We start from the raw sequence: 18,913 nt of genomic DNA, 5'->3' as shown, positions 1-18,913 counted from the left end.
CTCAACTCCGGAACAGCCGGAGACCCGCCTCCTCGACGTTGACGCCGCCCATCTCCTCGTCCGACACCTCCTCGTCGTCCTCCTTCAGCTCCATCTTCTGCCCAAACAACGTCCCAAACAGCCTGTCGATGGCGTGCTCTTCCCACGTCCTCCTGTCCTCGGGCGCCATAAAGTTCTGCAGCTTCTCGTGCACCGTGTACCGTAGCTTCCGCCCCTTGCTGGCTCGCCGGTCAACCTGCTTCCGCGTCTTAGTCTCCTTGAGCGCCGCCCACCGCACCGTCGCGACCGCCTCGCCCGGCGCCCCCGTGTCGGTGCTCCGCTGGTCGACGAGCTCCTTGAGCAGCAGCTGGTAAAGGTCGGCGTCGTCGTAGATGTTGGGGTCCTCCTCCAATTTCTTGGCCGCTTGAGCTGGCGCGCAGGAACGGGGTGTCCGCGCCCGCTTCACCAGCCGGTCTGAGTTGAGGAGCTGCTCGTCGAGGGCGGAGACCAGCGTCTGGGCCTCCGAGTTGACCAGCTTCCGCGTGGAAAGCGCCGCACTGCTCTTCTTCACCCTTTCGGACCACTTGCCCAAGACTTTCCGTCGGTGCGAATGGGCAACCTCCTCGACCGCATGCATGCTTTCCCAGATTGTTTGGCTCGGCGTGTCGAGGTCGATTTCTCGTTTCCGCTTCTCTCCAACCTTGAGTCGAGCGCTCTCGGGCAGGAAAGTATGCCGAACGCTGTCGATGGTGTTCCAGAGTTTGACCGCCGCCTCCTCGGCTGCTTGGTAGGCTTCTGGGCCGGCGTCTTGGCTGTTGTCAACCATGCTGAACGAATTCGCTGCCACAAGCGCCTTCTGCAGGCGGATGCGGAGGTTGAGGATAGCATCAAATGCTCGGCGCTGCATGCGAACTGCTGCGCCCTTCTCTGCGTCTGCTTTAGCAGCCTGTGACATGGCGGCTACAATGCTCTTCTGCCCCTCAATCGCCATCTTACGCAGTTGAGCGCGGTCGTCGTCGCCGTCATCAGGGTTTGCGTCTGCGTTTTCGTCGTCTTCATTTTCCTCCTCTTCCTCCTCTTCCTCGTCGCCCTCCTCATCCTCATCTTCTTCATCCTCGTCCACTTCACCATCATCGTCGCTTTCCTTCTCGACTTCATCGCCCTCCTCGTCCTCTCCGGACAACTCAGCCTCAAGATCAAAAAGGCGCGCGCCGTCCCCGTCAATGTCTGAGCCATCCTCTGACCCTTCTATATCATCTTCGTCAGCATCGGACTCCCCCTCTTCTTCAGCATCCTCCTCATCTCCAGAGGAAGACATGAAATCTGCAGCGGTCGGCCTCTTCTTGATCCGCCCATTCGTGTCTTTTGGCTTGGAGCTGCCGCGGAAGACAAAGTCTTTGAGATGCTCATCATCGCTTTCGCAGAGGGCATTGTCGCTGCTGATTTCCCCGTCGTCGTCGATCTGGTCGGCTTCGAGGTCTGCGTTCTCTGGGTTGTCATATTCTTTGTCGCCGTCTTCGCTCCCTTCCTCCTCATCCTCCCCTTCGTCTTCTTCGCTGCTGTTTTCTAGTGCTGCCCTGCTGACTCGAGCCCCTCGATATTCAGGGCCAAGGGAGACCGTCTCTTTCTGCCGGAGCTTGCTCTTTCTGTGGAACGATCAGACTCTACAGTGCTGCGGTGGGAGTTCGCAGTCAAGCATACCCAACAGCAATATAGTGTTCGGTCCCGGCGTGCTCGTCGGCTGACTCTTCGCTGCCGCTCTCTCCGTCGCTATCGGGCACTTCGTTTTCAATGTCGAAGTCTGCTCGAGTTAGCCACACGTTTTGCAAGGGCACAGCGCGTTGACCTACCCTTTGCAATCTTTTCCTCAAACTCGGCAAACCGCCGAGAGCGGCCCTTGCGTTCTGTTGGCATGGCGGGTGAGTTCCTGTTCGTCTTACTTCAAGAGAAGTTGAGATGGACACCCCACGTGAAAGTTTTACTTCTTGGAGACTTGATGGCACCTCAGCGAGGAGATTTTGGCGGTGGCAGACGGCAGTACCAAAAACAGTGGGCCTTGTGGGGAGTTTTGGAGCACAGACAAGGCCGGGGGCTGTCATGAACTGTGAATCAAATCCGAGCTCATTTGCATTCGACCGTGGAAATCGATTCGGTATTTTGGATATTGTAGCATGTAAATAGACAACAACACCTCCAAATCAATGGATAAATGATGATAATACCTCTCAGAGCCCGTCATGAGATCCCACATCAACCGTCGTCTTCTGCACACAACCCAGTTGCTTCACCATGAGAACCCTCTTGTAAGTCAACAACTTGCTAAGTAACCCCATACTAAACACCACCACCAACCGCCGCCAGGGCCTCCCCCAAAAGGGCGCAATCCCGCGCTTCCAGCGCGGCCTCCCCACGAAACGCCCCATCCGCAACGTCTCGCACATCCTAGCCGTCTCCTCCGCCAAAGGCGGCGTAGGCAAATCCACCATCGCCGCCAACCTCTCCCTGGCCTTCGCCCGCCTTGGTCTCCGCGCGGGCATCCTCGACACCGACATCTTCGGCCCGTCCATCCCGACCCTGTTTGACCTGACCACCACGGGCCCGCCACACCTCAGCCCGTCCAACCAGCTCATCCCCCTGACGGCTTACGGCGTCAAGACCATGTCCCTCGGCTATCTCCAGGAAGACGAGTCCGCGCCCGTCGTCTGGCGTGGGCCGATGTTGCTCAAGGCCATTCAGCAGCTTCTTCACGAAGTGGATTGGACCGCCGGCGGCGGGGAAGGCGGCGGGGTAGACGTGCTGGTGCTGGACCTGCCCCCCGGGACAGGCGACATCCAGCTATCCATCGCGCAGCAGGTGCCGCTGGATGGGGCGGTGGTGGTGACGACGCCGCACGTGCTGGCGGTCAAGGACGCGGTCAAGGGGGTGGGCATGTTTGGCAAGGTCGGGGTTCCCGTGCTGGGCCTGGTGCAGAACATGGGAGTGTTTCGGTGTCCGTGCTGCGGCGGGGAGACGGCCGTTTTTGGCGGGCATGATAAGGTGCTGAATATGTGTGAGGAGAGGGGGATCGAATTGCTCGGTGATGTGCCGCTGCATCCGAGCATTGGGGAGGATGGCAGCTGGGGGAAGCCGACGGTCGCGGCGGAGCCCGAGTCAGAGAGGGCGAGGGTGTTCATGGATGTTGCGAGGAAGTTGGCTGGGAAGATGAACTTGGAAGTGAGCTAGGGAAGTATGCGGGGGCTCTGCGTCTTGTATGATATGCATGGAAACAGTCGCGATATAGCAAGGGGATTGGGACCTGTCCTGTAGGATATCGATAGAGAACCGCTGCGATGTTTAATTTGTCGAAAGGACGGCAAGTAGTCACGGCGGTGAGCGGTGTGGAGGCAAAGTACAGGGTATCTCATTTTATAGGCATACTACGGCTAACTCTAGAGTTCCTCGTCTGGCCCCCTTGTCAAACGAGAAGTCGACGAAGAGCAGTAGCGCATCAACTAGCGAAGGTTGGCATCCAAGGCCACGTTAGCCTCCGTCTGATAAAAGCAGCAGCTGGGGACGAAGGAGAAGGTAACCAAATTCATCTCAACCAGAACTCCAGCCTTGTCGTCATTTCTCCCCTAGGTTACCGGATGCCCGTGGCGCCGGTGTTGGTGCCCTCGAGGAGTAATTCAATTCCGCCCCAAGCCGTGACAACGTGTCTGAAAGAAACGCCAGGTTAGTCTAGTCCAGTTCTTCGTTGGGCTGGTAGACATGGCGAGTTCGGGTAGGGTCTTTGCGCATTGTCTGTCCGGAGCCGGTGAAGCCAACTGTGACGGCGGGTTAGCATGCCGAGACTACGGATGGCGACTTGCTGGTACTCACCCCGGCCGCCAGGGCCCTCCGGCGTACGAAACATGCTCTCCTTCTTCGCCGCTTTGCCAAACTTCCCCTTGGTAGTAAACTCCTGCCATTTACTCTTGCCCTTTTCCAATTCCTTGGTCGCCTTGATCTTCTTGAATTTGGGGCGCGGCTTCTCATCGTCGTTATCGGCCGCCTTGTCGGCCGCCTGGGCCTGCGGATACATATCAGCGGCGGCGGACATAACGATACCGTTGTTTGCCGGGGCTGGTGTAAGCGACGACGGACTGGCCGTGCTGGTCGGGGCAGCGCCGCCGCCGATGGCGCTGGTGTTGCTCGACACGGCAGTGCCGTCAGCCTTGCGCTTCTGTGCGATGGGGCGAATATCCTTAGCACGCAGCGTCTCGACGGTGTCATAGCTTTTGAACTTGACTGTGTAGATGGGTGCCGTGGACGAACCAGTCACGGCGGTGATGCGCGCCGGGTAGAAGCCCTTGTCACCCGAAACCCATTTTGCCATGACCGTATCGTTGACCTGATATGAGATGGCCTCGGGCTCTCTCTCCCTCTCCTTCTCCTCAGCGGGGGCCGCCTTTTTGAACGCCGGGTGGTTCTCGCGCGACCATTTCTGCTCCGCTGGCGGCGAGGCCGCCCCCTTCGGTGCGGGCTTGGGGGCTTCGTTCTTGGGCTTTAGTTCAGCGAGCGATTCGTCGATGAGTTGGATCATCTGCTCCAGTTCGTTTTTGAGACCTTGCAGTTCGGCATTGTCGGGGTCGTCTCGAAGCGATGTGATGACGAGCTCGAGCTGCTCCAGTGTCAGCTGGGTCGCGTTGCGGGTTGGTCTTCATTTCTAAACTCACCTGACTCTCGTATTCCTTGCGCTCAGCCTCGAGTTGTCCGCTCATTTTGACGTGGGATGGGGGTTAGAATGGCGGTTGCGACACAGCTACTTGGTAACGCAACCAAGTGGTTAATCTCTGTGGAGGTTTGGGAGTTATCGCAGGGCCGTGATCAGGGCAAGACACTGCCAACTTGAATGGAGTAAGTTTACCACAAGTTCATGTAACATCCGTCGGTATTGTACGATATCAAGAAAATTCAAAACCAGGTACAATACACACCACCCTCATTAACATACACACATGTCTCAGAATGCTGTCTTACCCGATCCTCCGGGGCTCCTTGGATCTGCCGCGCGAACAAGCTCCGGCCACGTTGTCTGGACACGCCGATTTTGCTGATAATCGCACAAGAACAGCACAAGTACTGCGATGCATCACCGACTTGTGTGCCATGCGGAACCGCCGTTATCCGTCCGATGGAGATAACATCGGTATCATCCGGATGCATGTGGGGCTGGGTTAGCGCCAATCAGTGCCAAGCTCCCTGTCCTCCCTTCCATCACAGCTTTGATCTTGCGGCCTGCAAGTCGTGAAGATGGAACGGGAACACCAGGAACCTGGAACCCTCTCCTTCAACCCGATCGTTTAAGTCGTTGCTCAAACAGGACGGCCCGGCCTTCGTGTCGCTCCCAAAAAACGCTTGACTACTTCGACGTGCTCGTCAATTGGTGATGCAAACGTTTTTGGCTGACAAGAAGAACGATTCCAAGTTCGACCTCGCCGGCTACAGAATAGCAACGCTGCCCTATGACGAGTTACCCTGCCTTCAAACGACCTTGTTGTCTTCTCTGCCGACAAGACCTGGCGCGCTTCACCAATTCACCTGGGCAGCTCCTTGCCCATCAGTCCCAGCAATTACCAGCTCAGGCAGGACTTCTCGACGGAGGGATTCAGGGAGAAATCAGGCCTGAAGCAAGCACATTCTGCCTGCCATGGCAAGGGATCGGGACGGCGATACGTCGGGCGGCAACCAATCAAAACAGCCAGCAGCAGCCTACCTCGACCTCGGCGACCAACCACAGCAGCACCTGCAACAGCATCACCGAGCGAGGAGCCAGAAGCACGTCGTCGGAGGTGCCACAGGGGGCCGCCTGCATGCACGGATCCCGTCCTCGAAAGGCCTGCACAAGCACCATGCCACGACATCGACGACGAAGCTGAATCGCAAACACAGCTCCCTTTCTCCCGATCACGGAGGCGCCGCGGCCCTTGCGACCAACCATCACCGCCGAGCGACCTCGGAGTTGAAGCTGACCTCACGAGACCCATCATCGGCCAATCTCAGGAAGAACACCTCACAGACAAACCTGAAGCGCAATCGCTCCCACGGCGAGGTTGGGAAGAAGACAAAGCCAGCGACGAACCTCCATCGTTCTGTGTCCAACCCAGCAGTCCACAAATTGAAATCTTCGGGGGGGCCCAGGGTCCAATTCAATCTCGGGGACGAGGATCAAGACGACGAGGAGGATGAGGACGACTGGGTAGATGCCAGCTCATCTGCGTCGCCTTTACTGTCCAGGCGCGGGTCTGCTGCTCAAAGCGCAAACCCTCCGACTGCCAAAGAGCAGTCCAGGGCCGCCTCCCCTACATCATACGCAGCGGCCCAGCACCCTTCCGCTAGCGGGCCACAGCAGGGTGCGCAAAAGGGCGCGCAGAGCGGCGCGCAGAACAACACCACAACGGGGCGGCAAACGGGCAATCACAGCCCCCCGCGCAACAGATCCAGCTTAAACCAATACATCACGTCACGAATACTATCGCGGACCCCGTCACACGGCGCTCCACCCATGATGTCGACGGAAAACGTCTCAGTCAGGCCGCCCTCTATACGACAACAATCGCCGCCCGACTCGAGCCATGGCCACAGCGAGTATCTCTCCCATACACCTGGCACCACAACCGATGCCCGACCGGGCAGCAGCGGCAAGGCTGAGCTTACCTCTCGGTTCGTTGGAAATAACAGTCAAGAGTCTGGATCGGGAGTTGGGGGTGAATCCTTCATTCTGGCCGCCAACAGGCGCGGTCTTTCTCGCGCGGCAATGAACGGCAAGGATGACATTGACGTGCCGAAGCGCCGGCGGTCGCTGGGGGCTCTGTCACAAAGCCGGGGCATCGACGCGCTCAGCGCTCGGCAGGGCGCCGCCGACGACAACGGCAGCGAAGACGACGGGGAGCACACCGCCCGCATATCTCGCTCGCGACGCAGCGGCGAGTACGTGGTGCCGCGGGATATGAACAGGACGCAGCAGAAACTGAACCTGCAACGGGCAAGCTCCAGCCTAGAGCCTGCCCACCCGCATCCCGGGATCGGCATAGGGCCGCCCGGGGTAGTGGCCGCCGGCGCGGGAACGCTCATTGGCGTGCCCACCACATACGATTCTCGGGACCCCAGAATCGGAAGAACACTTGAGCGGACAGGCATGGAATACCTCACGGTGCGCCGCCACCTGAACCCGGTCGCCCGTTCCATCTCCCGCGTGATGCAGCTGCCGGGCCTCGAAAACAGCCGCCGCATCCCGCAACCGCCCGGGGGCGGGATCGCGCGCCACGCCTCCCGGCTCTCGGAACAGTACAATCCGAACCAGAGCCTCACCCGCGACTCGAGCATGACAGACCTCATCAACGACCACCACGCCCACGCCCGCTCCGGTTCCGCCGGCGGCGGCGGCGGAGCAAGAGGACGACGACCACCCACGCCGCGTAGCAGCGGTGGTGTTGGCAGCAGTGGCGGTGCGTTTTCGGCGCTGCAGAGTGTTAGTTCCAGCCTCGGTAGCACCGACGACGGCGCCAGCAGGTTGCATGAGCGGCATGGGCATGGGCGTGGTGGTGGTCATCCCACACATCACCAGGCACAACAACAAGAACATGGGCTGAGCGGGTCGAGTCTTGTCGACGGGGCCGAAGATGCGGGCACGGTGGCGCTGCTGCGCATGATGTGGGATAAGAATATGGATCTGAGTGCGAGCCAGGACTAGGGGGATGGGCGCCAGCAGCGGCGACAGGAGGTGGTGGAGGAGGAAGAGGCAGAAGGGCTGGACAGCGGTGACGTCCCGGCTTGTTTGCTTGCCGAGAGGCCGAGATCGCGATCGGCCTGGTCACCACAGCCGTTGAGGGGCCAACACTGGTGGTGAATCACTAAAATGGATGGAATGGACTTCCCGTGAGTGGAGACATCCAATTTGGCAGTTTACTTGCACTCACTGGCACCAAGCAATTCTCATTCTCCAACGGCTGGCTGGGTTTCGCTTCTAAAAACTGGTCTGCAATGAAGATGATGAAGTGGAGGCAATGTGCAGGGTTAGGATCTGATTTCCGGTAGCGGTGTTTGGGGGGTTAATGGGTAAGACCGGATCAGGACCTGGCTGTTTCGATTCATCATAATATTTCCGCGCTCTACAGCCGAACCACATTAGCGGGACGGGACCTGGCATGAACAAGTCCTTCGGAATCCCATCCCAAGAGACGATGCCACAGACAGCGCAATGATAGAGTAACAGGGCGCTCTAGAAAGAAATTCGCATGTGACCTTCAACGTTGCCCATACACCATGGTAGGACTTGTGCACTTGCAGGCAATACAAATCACAAGTGACATCGTATGCGAGTATGGTTGATCTGGAAGCAGAGAGGATAATGAGCAGACTTCAACCTGGATTGAATCGATCCTAACCAAAACCATCCGCATGCATTGCTCCTCTAGTAAGAAATACATCATGTCATTATTGGTATACAAGCAAACCCCCTTTTCCCTTCACCCTTACCTCTTACTCACTTTCCTCCCTTTACTCAGCCACCCAAACAGCAGCCATGCCCATACCTGTACCGACACACATGGACGTGACCCCAATCTTCTTACCCGTCCTCCGTAACTCATAGAGCAGTGTCGATACCTGTCGCGCACCGGTGCAGCCAAGCGGATGTCCAAAAGCAATGGCGCCGCCTTTGGGGTTAATCTTCTCCTGCGGCAGGCCCAGCTCGTTGGCGCACCACAGGCACTGGCTGGCAAAGGCCTCGTTGATCTCGTAGATGTCGACGTCGTCCTTGGTGAGGCCCGTCAGCTCAAACACCTTGGGAATAGCCTTCCAAGGGCCGACGCCCATGAGCAAGGGCGGCACGCCGACGACCGAGGCCGCCACGAACTTGCCCAGAATCGGCTGGCCCAACTTCTCGGCGGTCGAGCGCTTCATCATGAGCACGGCAGCCGCGCCGTCGCTGACTTGGCTCGCGTTGCCGGCGTGAATGGAGCCGTCCTTGGCGAAGGCGGCGCGAATCTTACCGAGCGATTCGGCCGTCACGCCGTCGCGGATGCCGTCGTCGCGGTCGACGACGATCTCCTTGGTCTCGCCCGTCTTGGGGTTCTCGAACTTGACTTTGAGCGGAACGATCTCCTCCTTGAAGAGGCCCGCGGCCTGCGCCTTGACGGCCTTTTGGAACGAGGCGGCGGCGAAGGCGTCTTGGCTGGCGCGTGTGATGCCGCGGTCTTTGGCCATTTGTTCCGATAGCACGCCCATGGGCACCTTGCAGTTGGCGGCTTCCGGATGCGACTCGAGCAGCTCCGAGAACTCGGACACGGCGCCCGGGCCGTACTGGGTCGACATGCTCTCGACGCCGGCGCCGATGCCGACCTCGATCATGCCGGCGCGGATCTGGTTGGCGATGTCGACGCAGGCCTGCAGGCCCGACGAGCACTGCCGGTTGAGAGTGCGCACGGCGGTCGAGGTGGGGAAGCCGGCGACGAGTGAGGCGGCACGCATCTCGGTGGCGCCGCCGCCTGGGGCCAGCACGGTGCCCACGACAATGTCCTCGACGAGGGCCGGGTCGATCTTGGAGCGGTCGATGATGCCCTTTAGGGCGCCAGCCATCAGGTCGGCCGCATACGTGTCCTTGAAGCCGCCCTTGCCGCCTTTGGTGATGGCTGTCCGGAGAGCTGCTGTGACGACAACCTGAGAAAGGCACGTTATCAGTTGCTGGCGGGAGACGGAGAATATACAAGGGCCGACAACGTACATCATCGGGGTTCTTCTCGAGGATCTTGGCCTTACCGCTTGAAGAAGCGCCGCCAGAGATCTGGTTGCCCAGCTGGGAGAGTCTATCGAGAGCTGGAGTGCTTCGTGTGAGTAAAGGTCAGAAAGTGACTAGTTCGGCCAGGGAGTACATACCACCCATCTTGAAGTTGAAAGTATGTGAGGGACTGGAAGGAACCGTAAAGAGATGCACTAGGAGAAGAAAGATGAAGTCGGGATACTTGTGTTTGACAGTGACTAACCAATGTCGATGTGGACAGTTTATAAACGAAGCAAAGGATTCGGAATGTCAGCCTTTGCCTCGGAGCACGGCTCGTGGACTTTTCCGTCTCGACTCTGGAACTCGGCTCACGAGTCGGTTGGCCCCTGCCGTGGCGGAACCCCAGGTGATGTCAAGAAACGGCCGAGGCATTGCCGGATGTGGCTTAGCGGTTCCCGGGGTGCGTTTCTCAGCGCATTCACATGTTTGGGATAGCTGCGGGGCTAAGTCGCGGTCGTTTGCATTTCTTTCCCTCCCCGCCCAACATTCTGGGACTTGAATGGGACGACTTTTCTTCGACTTTGAGCCTGGCACATGTGACCTAGGCATCGTACAGACATCGCGACTTCTCCATTATTTTGGAAGCTGTTTCAGAGATAATTTCTGGCCACTAGCGTGGCGTCAAAACTCAGCAACTCCGGTACTGCGGCCAAAGTTCGGCATCATACCGTATATCCAAGGCAAGGTATCCAAAACGGTCAAACAACGCATGACACAAGCCTCCCGACTCACTTGTGGAACGCCTTCACCTTCTCGACCTCCTCATAGCTGCCCATAAAGATGCCCGACTTGTCATGGATGTGCTCGGGCACCACTTCCAGCATCCTCTCCATCTTGCTGTTAACGGCCTGTCCACCCGCTAGAGTCCTGTTAGCTTCTGCGACGATGCCTCTTGTCAGAAATGGAGTCAGGGCCCTACCATTCTCAAAAACCATGGCCATGGGTGCGCACTCGTACAGGATGCGCAGCTTGCCCTTGGGGCTCTTCTTGTCGGCGGGGTAGGCAAAGATGCCGCCGTACAGCAGGGTCCGGTAGGCGTCAGCGACCATGGAGCCGATGTAGCGCGCGCTGTACGGCTTGCCGCCGTCGGGCGCCTCCTTAAGCGAGTTGAAGTAGGCCTTGACGTGGTCCTCCCAGTAGAGCGAGTTGCCCTCGTTGACCGAGTAGATGGCGCGGCGGCGAGGCAGGCGCATGTCCGGGTGTGTGAGGATAAACTCGCCCAGGCCGTTGTCGAGTGTGAAGCCGTTGACGCTGCCGCCCTTCATGGTGATGACGAGCTGCGCCGACGCGCCGTACATGGTGAAGCCTGCCGCTACGAGCTCGGTGCCGGGCTTGAGGATGTCCTCCTTGGTGCCCGTAGACCCCTCGGCCAGCTTGTGGATGCCAAAGATGGTGCCAACCGACACGCCCGCGTCCAGGTTGGAGCTGCCGTCGATGGGGTCGCAGGCCACGGCGTAGCGCGCCTGCGTGCTGTCCTTGAAGAAGATGATGTCCTCCTCCTCCTCCGACACGAGCAGCGCGCACTTGCCGCTCGACCGCATCGCCTCGATGAACAGGTCGTTGGAGATGACGTCGAGCTTTTTCTGCTCGTCGCCCGTCGTGTTGGACGAGCCGGCCAAGCCCGTCAGATTGACTAGCGTCGCCCGCCGGATGTAGTAGGCAATCTGCTTGAACGAGAATTGGAGCGCATGGCACAGGAGGCTGACCGGGCGCTGTTAGGATGAGGAAGTCTAAGCAAAAGGAGGGAGGACCGAAACATACGTAAAGTCACCGGTAGCCTCCTTGTGTTTTACTTGCTCCTCGGTCAAGAAGCGGGTGAGGGTGATAATGTGGGTATTGACCTTCTCCGTCTCGACCGGCCCAGTCCCGTTTACTGCAGCCATTGTGACGTCTTTCTTGGTGTTGGTGTATGTATCCCGCTCTTGGACTGGCCGTTCTTCCTTCAGCTCCGAAACCACGGCAAGGGTTGAGCTCGCTTTATGTGGACACTCCGTTGCTCGTGGTAATGGGAGCAAGTCGGTGTCGCCGGCTGATCTGAGACGGAATTGCTGGAGGATGATGTCGTAGAGTGGACTCAGTGGAATCCAAGTATCCGAAACCAACAGGCACTTGAAGGAGAGAAGAAGGAGATCGAGAACAATGAAGGATCGTCAACCTGCCTGCCTTCGATGGCTTGGCCAGACTCTTTTATTTGGTGCACCCGAACGGCACTTATCGCTCTGTGTATCATCGCAACACCCCCCCCCCCCCCCCCCCCCCCGCCGTACAGTTCCCGATCCGCCGTTCACCCCTGGGAATCTTCCGTCCATACGAGCTGTCCCGAAAGCGCATGGAACCGGGGGACCTGAAAGGAAACTGACTCGGGTTACCTTCATCCCGCGGGGCCCCTCATCGGCCGCCATCGGCAGAGGAGCGGCTATGGAGGGGTTTAGCGGGGTGGGCCGGAGCTTCTGACATCAGAGGTCTCCAATTCTCCGTTCTCCAATTGACAGCGAGGCACGATGCCATGCCCTGAGGTGGCCAGGAACCGAAATCGTCGCCAGCTAGATATCCTTCAATTGCCATGCTTCCAATCAAGCGCCATATTTCTAACATCTGTAAATTATCCAGAGTGAACTGATATCCGGTCGGAAGGAAACTGTCTTTCATATCAACAGCTCCACGAAGTTATGGAGGGGTGTACGGAGCACTTCGCAGCTTACACGCCTGTCCACTCCCGAAAAGAGGATTTCCCGGGACGACACGCATCGGGATACGCTTTGTCCCGACCAGGATCCGCATGGCCCGCATCCAGAAACCCGCAGTTCTTGGCAATTCGCAAGGCATGGTGTCAAGTTTCCCATTCTCCGATTCAGGTCCTGAGGAAATGCACGAATCGGGCCATTGCCATTGGCCTTAGCTGAGTCCTGAGCTCTTCAGTCCATGTGACTTGGTCACCTGGGGACTGCCATGCACTGTACGCAGAGAACTGAATCCATATCGTCTCTTGATTAAACAGTGGCTTTGCCTTGTGACCTGCTCTGTTTTCAGCCTGCTCGGGTGCTGACACCTACCCCTCTGCTTCCTGTCATGAAGTAACTTTTAAGGGGCTGGCACTGGCACCGCAGGGGAGGAGATGTTAGTAAACCCGGCGAGAAGAGCATCACCAGGGTTCTCTAGTAACACATTGGTTGAGTAAATTGCAGTAAACTCGTGTCTGGGGCTTAGATCTGATCCTTTCCATGGGCTGCTTGAGCCAGCTTCCGTGCTGCTTGCTTAGGTACATACCGTCACGACAACTGGAAGGGCAGCAAGTCTACGGATAGATCCCTCACTCCTCCCAACGCCGAGTGACCATCACCGCAATTCCACAGCTAGCGGTATCCCAGTTGACCTTTCCTTCGCCGCCCTTTTACAGGCAATATCCTATCAACCTGTCTGAACGTGGAACCCAACCCGGGGTTTCGCACCTCCCGAGACTAGAAAGGGGCTCACAACAGTTCACCCCTCCAACGCAGAATACCAGGTCTCCACCTCTCCACCCCCATAGCAAGACGCAAAGACGACTCCCCCAGACCCCGCTCAAAGCTTTAATACTAGCGCTCGTCCAGGAAATCCGCCTCCGTCTGATACCCCCCATCCAGCCGATGATGCCTCCTCAACCCACCCACCTCCTCATCAGCACCCGCCCATTCCCTCGGCCCCTGATACCGCAGTAAGGGAGGCAGCAGAATCGACCGATCGTTGCCCTTGAACGAGTACCCGTCGCCCGTCTCCATCAGCGCGGGTACCAGTGGCCTGGCCCTGTACCCGCTCGCGGCCGCTGCGTCGGCGCCTCCTCCTCCTCCTCCCGCGGCCCGCCAGTCGTCAAACCCAAAATTGGGGTCGACCGTCGCGCGGTCCGGCGGTAACGTGTCGGGCGTCTCTTCCAGCGTAGCCTCGATCACCCCTCCCGAGATACCCATGTAGAAGTTGGGCGATATGTCGGAGCCCCGGGCCAGCGACCAGACGCTGCTGCTGCCCGAGCGGGAAAGCGAGCGGATAGATTCTGAAAAGAAAAACTTTGCGTTCGGGCGATAGTAGAGGCTGCGCGCGAGGTCGTGCCAGTGGCAGCGGCGGTTGCGAATGTGGTCGCATTGGGAGCGGGATCTGGACTCGGGGGTGAGGCGCCTCCTGAAGGGCTGGTGGGGTTGTGGGAAGGGACGTCGGCCGAGGCAGGGTAAGCCCGACGTATGGTGATAGGGTTTTGGCCAGCGGAAGTCGAAAATTTGGATGGTGAAACTCTCGCTGCCGCCGGCGACGAATCGCTCGGTGCCGTACGCTATGAGGGATTCAGCGTTTGACCAGGGGTCGACATTGTCTTGGTAGACGGCGTCGAAGGGAGAAGGAGTACGCAGATCTTGGAGTCTTGAAGTTTTGTTAGCTCATTTGGATATATTCCGCATTAACTGCTTGAACTTAACCTGATAGTCCCGTCCCTCCAAGAGCTGAGGAGCAGGCTTGTCCCTCGTTTCGCTCCTGAATGGAAGTGAACTGCTTCAAGGGAATTGGGGCAAATAGTCCGGTCGTATTTGATGCCGAACTCCTTTTCAACTCTTTCGCTCTTCGCAGCCGCGTGATGAGCCCAGCCGGCGGGGGTCAGGGCGACATAGCGAAGAGGGTCCTTGCAGCCAGCAAGAGCGAGTGCTATCGACTCACCGTTTTCCATCCATCTGGCGCCGCCCAGTCTTGCCGAGTTAGAGCCCGGGGTATTATCCTCTAGATGGTAGGTGGTCACAGGCGCAACCGCGGCCGCATCACTCTCCGGCAGCTCGTAGATTCTCAGACTGGAGTTCGAGGCGGCGGCGATGAGAGTCCTGTTGCCGCTGCTGAGAATGTCCAGCGAGTTCATGGTCTCTTGCTCGGAAGGCAGGTAGGAGTCGACGCTTTGGTCTAAGGCCGGTCTGAAATAGGTAATTTGCGAGCCGAACCGATCTGGCTCTGCAGAAAGCAGGGACAGCTGACGGTTGTGCCGTCCGGTGATGAAGGCGCGTTCGCCGCCGTGCTTGACAATCTTGACGGTCTTCACGTCGTCATAGCCAACGCTGAGGCCGAGCTCCTTGCCGTCCAACTTGTGCCATGCCGTCTTCGAGACCTTGCCGGGCCCTTGTCGCTGCCGATACCGTGCAATGATACTCTCGCCAGCACCCCATACAACCAACTCCTCCCGGCTGACCGGGTCGAAGTGAGCGTCAACAACCGACATGAACAGGCTTCTGTTCTCTCTCTGTGACCTTCCATTCCTGCGAGGCTCGACGCGAGGAAGAAGAGCCTGGAACTGAAGGGAGCGCTTGTCCCAAGACCTGCTTTGCCACGTCGTTGACTCGGCTAGTTGCTGCCATGCATGGATTCCTGAGGCGGGCGACGGGATGCTGAGCGAGGGAAATTTGGTTCTGACAAAGATACGCCATCCATCATTCTCCACGAGATGGTGGAATCTGCAGCAAGAGAGGGCAAGCGCTCTCAAGTCTCGAGTGCAGTCCAACCTGGCGAGTATGATGAAGAGTATGTCGTCGGGAAGCTCAACGATTCGGTGCGCCATCGTTGCAGTGGCCGCTGACCCGAACCATCATCCGGACAGTTAGAAGATGGCTTACTTTTGTTGTCGCTGAATTACCAAGGATCGCGTGTCGTGAAGTCAAAAACTCAAGGCTGGTTGAGTGAAAGATTTACACAACTGTGGCGTGAGGCAACAGCGAGCCCTTGTAGATTATGTAAATCGAGGAACGACTAACTAGTTAGGAAAGGAAGTGACGCACATCCCAGCTTGTAATTTTACCCTTTCGGTTTCACCTATCCCTCACAAGATCCTGGCTCTCAACTCTGACTCCGATTGTGACTGTATTGTTGCCCAAGGCAGAAACGAACAAATGGTTTACGGTCATGGCTGGATCGTCTCAGTTGTTGCTTGGATATTCGTATTTCTTCTCTACCAATGTATCATCCACCCCGCCTTCCCTCGCCTCTTTCCCGGATTCCCAACGCCCACTGGTCCGCTCCGTTCTCACGTCTCTGGATCCTCTGGGTCCGCTTTGTGCGCAATGAGAACCGGACGCTCTACAGCGCTCACCGCAGGCTTGGTCCCATCATCCGTGTCGGGCCCAACGAACTGAGCATCAATGATCTCGAAAGCGTCCGCACTGTCTACCAGGGCGCCTTCGAGAAACCCGCCTGGTACTCGGTCTTTGACAACTATGGGTATGGTGATAACCCTTGGAACAGCTGCAAGGGGCCTTGCTCACTCGTGATACCCAAAGCGTCCCGTGCATGTTCTCAGCCCACCCTGCGGTAGAGCACTCGGCACGGAAGCGGCTGATCTCGCATGTCTACTCCAAGTCGTACATCCAGTCGAGCGCGACGGCATCGGCTCAGGCCCGAGTCATTCTCTTTGAGAGACTGCTGCCGATTCTTGAGGACTCAGTTGCCGAGTCCCAGCTTCCCCATGGGATTGACATCTACTCCGTTTTCATGGCAGCGACCATGGACTTCATAGCGTCCTTCATCTTTGGGCTCAGCAATGGCACCAACTTCCTCGGCGACAAGGCATATCGGGACCATTTTCTCGAGCAGTACAAGGCCCGTAATGACTACGGGTACTACGACCAGGAGATGCCACAGCTGACCAGGTTCTGCCGCAAACTCGGTATCCCGTTTTGCCCGGGCTAGGTGGATGCGGCCAACAAGGAACTGGGTGCGTGGTGCCGACGTCTTTGCGCCAACATGGAGCCTCTGCTTGATTCCGGATGCCGACCGCCACCAGGCTGCTTTGATCAGCCCGTCGTTTGGAATGCGCTTGTCAATGGGTTGCAGAACGAGGAAGCGAAGAACGGTCAGGCGTCAATATTGTACCCGACCGCCTTGTCCAACCTCAAGTTGTCCGTTGCCTCCGAGCTCTTCGACCATGTCCTAGCTGGCCAGGAAACCGCCGGTTTGACTCTAACCTATCTCAGCTGGCGGCTGTCCCAGTCGCTGGAGCTCCAGGCTAAGCTTCGAGGGGAACTTTTGAGCCTATCACCCAATATGCAGCTCGACGAAGACGGCACACCAGCAATGCCAGATGCCAAGCAGTTGGACAGTTTGCCGCTGCTCCACGCCGTTCTCACGGAAACCCTCCGCCTCCACGCGCCGATACCCGGCGCGCAACCCCGGCAGACACCAGAGTCAGGCTGCCGAATTGGGCCCTACCGCGTTCCGGGGGGCGTCAGGATTGCCGCGCTCGCGTACACTCTGCACCGTGACGAATCCGTCTTTCCAGAACCCGAGAAATGGGACCCCACGAGGTGGCTTCCGTCCTGTGCCGGTGAGGAGGACAGGAAGCGGAGGAACAAGCAGTTCTGGGCCTTCAGCTCGGGAGGCAGGATGTGCATTGGGTCGAACTTCGCCATGCATGGTGAGTTGAGTATCGCTGAGGTCACGTTCGTGACGAGGTCTCAACAAGAGAGGTTTGCTGATGTTTTTCTTTTGCGCAGAGATGAAGTTCATCATTGCTGCCATCTACTCAAACTACACCAGCCACATCGTAGACGACGACGGCATGGAGCAATCCGATGGTTACACTGGGCGCCCCCGGAACGAAGAACTGTTCCTGCGATTCGAGAAGGTTGTTGGCAAACAACACCAGCCGCCGTCGACTGCTTGCAAGTAACTCCCTGTTGTGCCAAGTTGACAAGGTGCCATTTCGCACTACTTCCCGAAGCTTGGCTGGCTGGGGCATGTGACCGGAGTTGACGACGGTGACACTGGCGAACCTATGATATGGCGGAGATGCCTTTTCCCATGGTGACCGGTCTGCGCGACTCAAGCCGTCATGATATCAACATCGATTTTCAACGGGCATTCATTTTTGGAGGGCCTGGGAAGCCATGCCTCGATGGGCAGAATATTCCGTTTTGTCAAGGGCACATCATCTGACATGCAGTGGAAGCCGCCCTTCTTCCACCTCTCCTTCACTTTCGCGGCTTAACAAATGCTTACTACGGCACATGTACCGGCAGCAGATGGCGTTTTGACAGTCAAGTCCCTATTGGTCGGGTCATCGTCACCATCCTGGCGATCCGGTACGGCGGCGTTTGGAGGTCGTCCAACGCCAAGCACTAGCTTGGCGACATCGCCTTTGCCTGGACGGTTGTCCGACAGCTTGTTTTCGGGGACCTGTAAGTGGCATTTCCCGCGCGAAGGGGTTGGTCCAGGGGATCTATCTGGGGCCCATGGGGGCTCCCATCGGATGAGACGATGTCGGAGCACGGGACAGAGAGGCTGACTTGGCCGCCACGCAGGTCCGACAAGTAGCCGCGGATGTACAGCCTGATGCCGTCCACTGCAGTCCTGTTCATCTTCACAGAGCTAATTGCCGGGTCTTACTGGCTCGGCGACGCTGTGCTGATGTTTACATCCTGACCGCCTGGCTATTCTTTGTACGTCGCCGCTCTCTGAGCCAATCAGTTACTGTTCCCATCTCCGCCGCGCCCCTGACGACCGTCTTCAGCTGGAACACGACCACCAATCTGTTCAACATCCCCGGCACGATGCTCGGCGTGCCCCATCTCGGACTGGATCGGTCCCCGGTACGCACTCGCCCTCGGCGTCACGCTCCAGGCCGGCGTCGGGTTCGCCATGGCGGGCTGCTACGAGCGGCTGGCGCAGCCGGCCGGCGTCGGCACCTTCACGACTCTCTTTGGGCGCATCTTTTTGTCCCTCGGCGAGTTCGGTGCGGGCAACAACATCGGACTCCTCGCCAAGACAACGTGCGCCACAGGCGTCCGGGCCCAGTACTACGGCATCGCTGCCGCCGTCGGCAAGATCGGCGCATTTTTCGGCACGCTGGTGTTCCCCTACATCGTGGCCGCCGGGGGGCGAGTCGGAGGTGCTGTCGGCGCAGTACCCGTTTTGGGCTTCGAGCAGTCTGTGTCTACTGAGCGCTGTGCTGGTGCTGGTTGGGCTACCGCAGACCGGACAGAGTACGATCGAGGTCAAGGTTGCCAAGTTCCGGGAGTACTTGGAGAAGGACGGGTATGATACCAGGCAGCTGGGGTTGAAGAAGGGGGAAGAACGTTGAAAGCGGTGAGGTTGGTGGGAAGAGGGATACGGCGGAGGATACCGGGTCGGGGCCAATACGGT

General features: G+C 58.2%; 9 protein-coding genes across 9 annotated transcripts; 4 read left to right on the top strand and 5 right to left on the bottom strand.

The window, feature by feature from the left end:
• Window position 1: 1 nt before the first annotated feature.
• On the bottom strand, window positions 2-1,893 carry N657DRAFT_630838 (TRAUB-domain-containing protein; the record flags this gene model as incomplete). The annotated part of the gene is made up of 3 exons (XM_062791007.1): window positions 2-1,625; window positions 1,681-1,780; window positions 1,830-1,893. 3 exons carry the CDS (start codon window positions 1,891-1,893, stop codon window positions 2-4), a joined length of 1,788 nt encoding a protein of 595 aa, XP_062650674.1.
• A 233-nt stretch (window positions 1,894-2,126) lies between these two features.
• On the top strand, window positions 2,127-3,403 carry N657DRAFT_588663 (P-loop containing nucleoside triphosphate hydrolase protein). The gene is made up of 2 exons (XM_062789850.1): window positions 2,127-2,282; window positions 2,341-3,403. Exons 1-2 carry the CDS (start codon window positions 2,217-2,219, stop codon window positions 3,199-3,201), a joined length of 927 nt encoding a protein of 308 aa, XP_062650673.1. The 5' UTR covers window positions 2,127-2,216; the 3' UTR covers window positions 3,202-3,403.
• Window positions 3,354-5,030, bottom strand: N657DRAFT_611033 (uncharacterized protein). The gene is made up of 3 exons (XM_062790351.1): window positions 4,674-5,030; window positions 3,838-4,618; window positions 3,354-3,782 (listed from the first exon to the last, which is right to left on the bottom strand). Exons 1-3 carry the CDS (start codon window positions 4,716-4,718, stop codon window positions 3,697-3,699), a joined length of 912 nt encoding a protein of 303 aa, XP_062650672.1. The 5' UTR covers window positions 4,719-5,030; the 3' UTR covers window positions 3,354-3,696.
• A 617-nt stretch (window positions 5,031-5,647) lies between these two features.
• N657DRAFT_565365 (uncharacterized protein) lies at window positions 5,648-7,690 on the top strand (the record flags this gene model as incomplete). The annotated part of the gene is made up of 1 exon (XM_062788353.1): window positions 5,648-7,690. One exon carries the CDS (start codon window positions 5,648-5,650, stop codon window positions 7,688-7,690), a length of 2,043 nt encoding a protein of 680 aa, XP_062650671.1.
• Window positions 7,691-8,378: 688 nt separating this feature from the next.
• On the bottom strand, window positions 8,379-9,998 carry N657DRAFT_611028 (thiolase). The gene is made up of 3 exons (XM_062790350.1): window positions 9,874-9,998; window positions 9,722-9,813; window positions 8,379-9,657 (listed from the first exon to the last, which is right to left on the bottom strand). The coding sequence occupies exons 1-3, from the start codon at window positions 9,878-9,880 to the stop codon at window positions 8,497-8,499; spliced, it is 1,260 nt and encodes a 419-aa protein (XP_062650670.1). The 5' UTR covers window positions 9,881-9,998; the 3' UTR covers window positions 8,379-8,496.
• A 136-nt stretch (window positions 9,999-10,134) lies between these two features.
• Window positions 10,135-11,989, bottom strand: N657DRAFT_640769 (inositol phosphatase). The gene is made up of 3 exons (XM_062792027.1): window positions 11,540-11,989; window positions 10,698-11,479; window positions 10,135-10,637 (listed from the first exon to the last, which is right to left on the bottom strand). Exons 1-3 carry the CDS (start codon window positions 11,659-11,661, stop codon window positions 10,507-10,509), a joined length of 1,035 nt encoding a protein of 344 aa, XP_062650669.1. The 5' UTR covers window positions 11,662-11,989; the 3' UTR covers window positions 10,135-10,506.
• Window positions 11,990-12,889: 900 nt separating this feature from the next.
• Window positions 12,890-15,500, bottom strand: N657DRAFT_611021 (uncharacterized protein). Its single transcript, XM_062790349.1, has 2 exons — window positions 14,221-15,500; window positions 12,890-14,164 (listed from the first exon to the last, which is right to left on the bottom strand). The coding sequence occupies exons 1-2, from the start codon at window positions 15,336-15,338 to the stop codon at window positions 13,354-13,356; spliced, it is 1,929 nt and encodes a 642-aa protein (XP_062650668.1). The 5' UTR covers window positions 15,339-15,500; the 3' UTR covers window positions 12,890-13,353.
• Window positions 15,501-15,731: 231 nt separating this feature from the next.
• N657DRAFT_653283 (cytochrome P450) lies at window positions 15,732-17,441 on the top strand (the record flags this gene model as incomplete). The annotated part of the gene is made up of 4 exons (XM_062794389.1): window positions 15,732-15,994; window positions 16,054-16,439; window positions 16,557-17,238; window positions 17,309-17,441. 4 exons carry the CDS (start codon window positions 15,732-15,734, stop codon window positions 17,439-17,441), a joined length of 1,464 nt encoding a protein of 487 aa, XP_062650667.1.
• Window positions 17,442-18,409: 968 nt separating this feature from the next.
• N657DRAFT_677610 (uncharacterized protein) lies at window positions 18,410-18,851 on the top strand (the record flags this gene model as incomplete). Its single annotated transcript, XM_062796001.1, has 2 exons — window positions 18,410-18,673; window positions 18,744-18,851. The coding sequence occupies 2 exons, from the start codon at window positions 18,410-18,412 to the stop codon at window positions 18,849-18,851; spliced, it is 372 nt and encodes a 123-aa protein (XP_062650666.1).
• Window positions 18,852-18,913: the final 62 nt, after the last annotated feature.

This window comes from Parathielavia appendiculata (assembly GCF_033297405.1).
Source record: "Parathielavia appendiculata strain CBS 731.68 unplaced genomic scaffold N657scaffold_2, whole genome shotgun sequence".
NCBI classification, from domain to species: domain Eukaryota; kingdom Fungi; phylum Ascomycota; class Sordariomycetes; order Sordariales; family Chaetomiaceae; genus Parathielavia; species Parathielavia appendiculata.
Note: the sequence above shows the minus strand (reverse complement) of the source record. Positions and strands in the feature narration are given on the sequence as shown.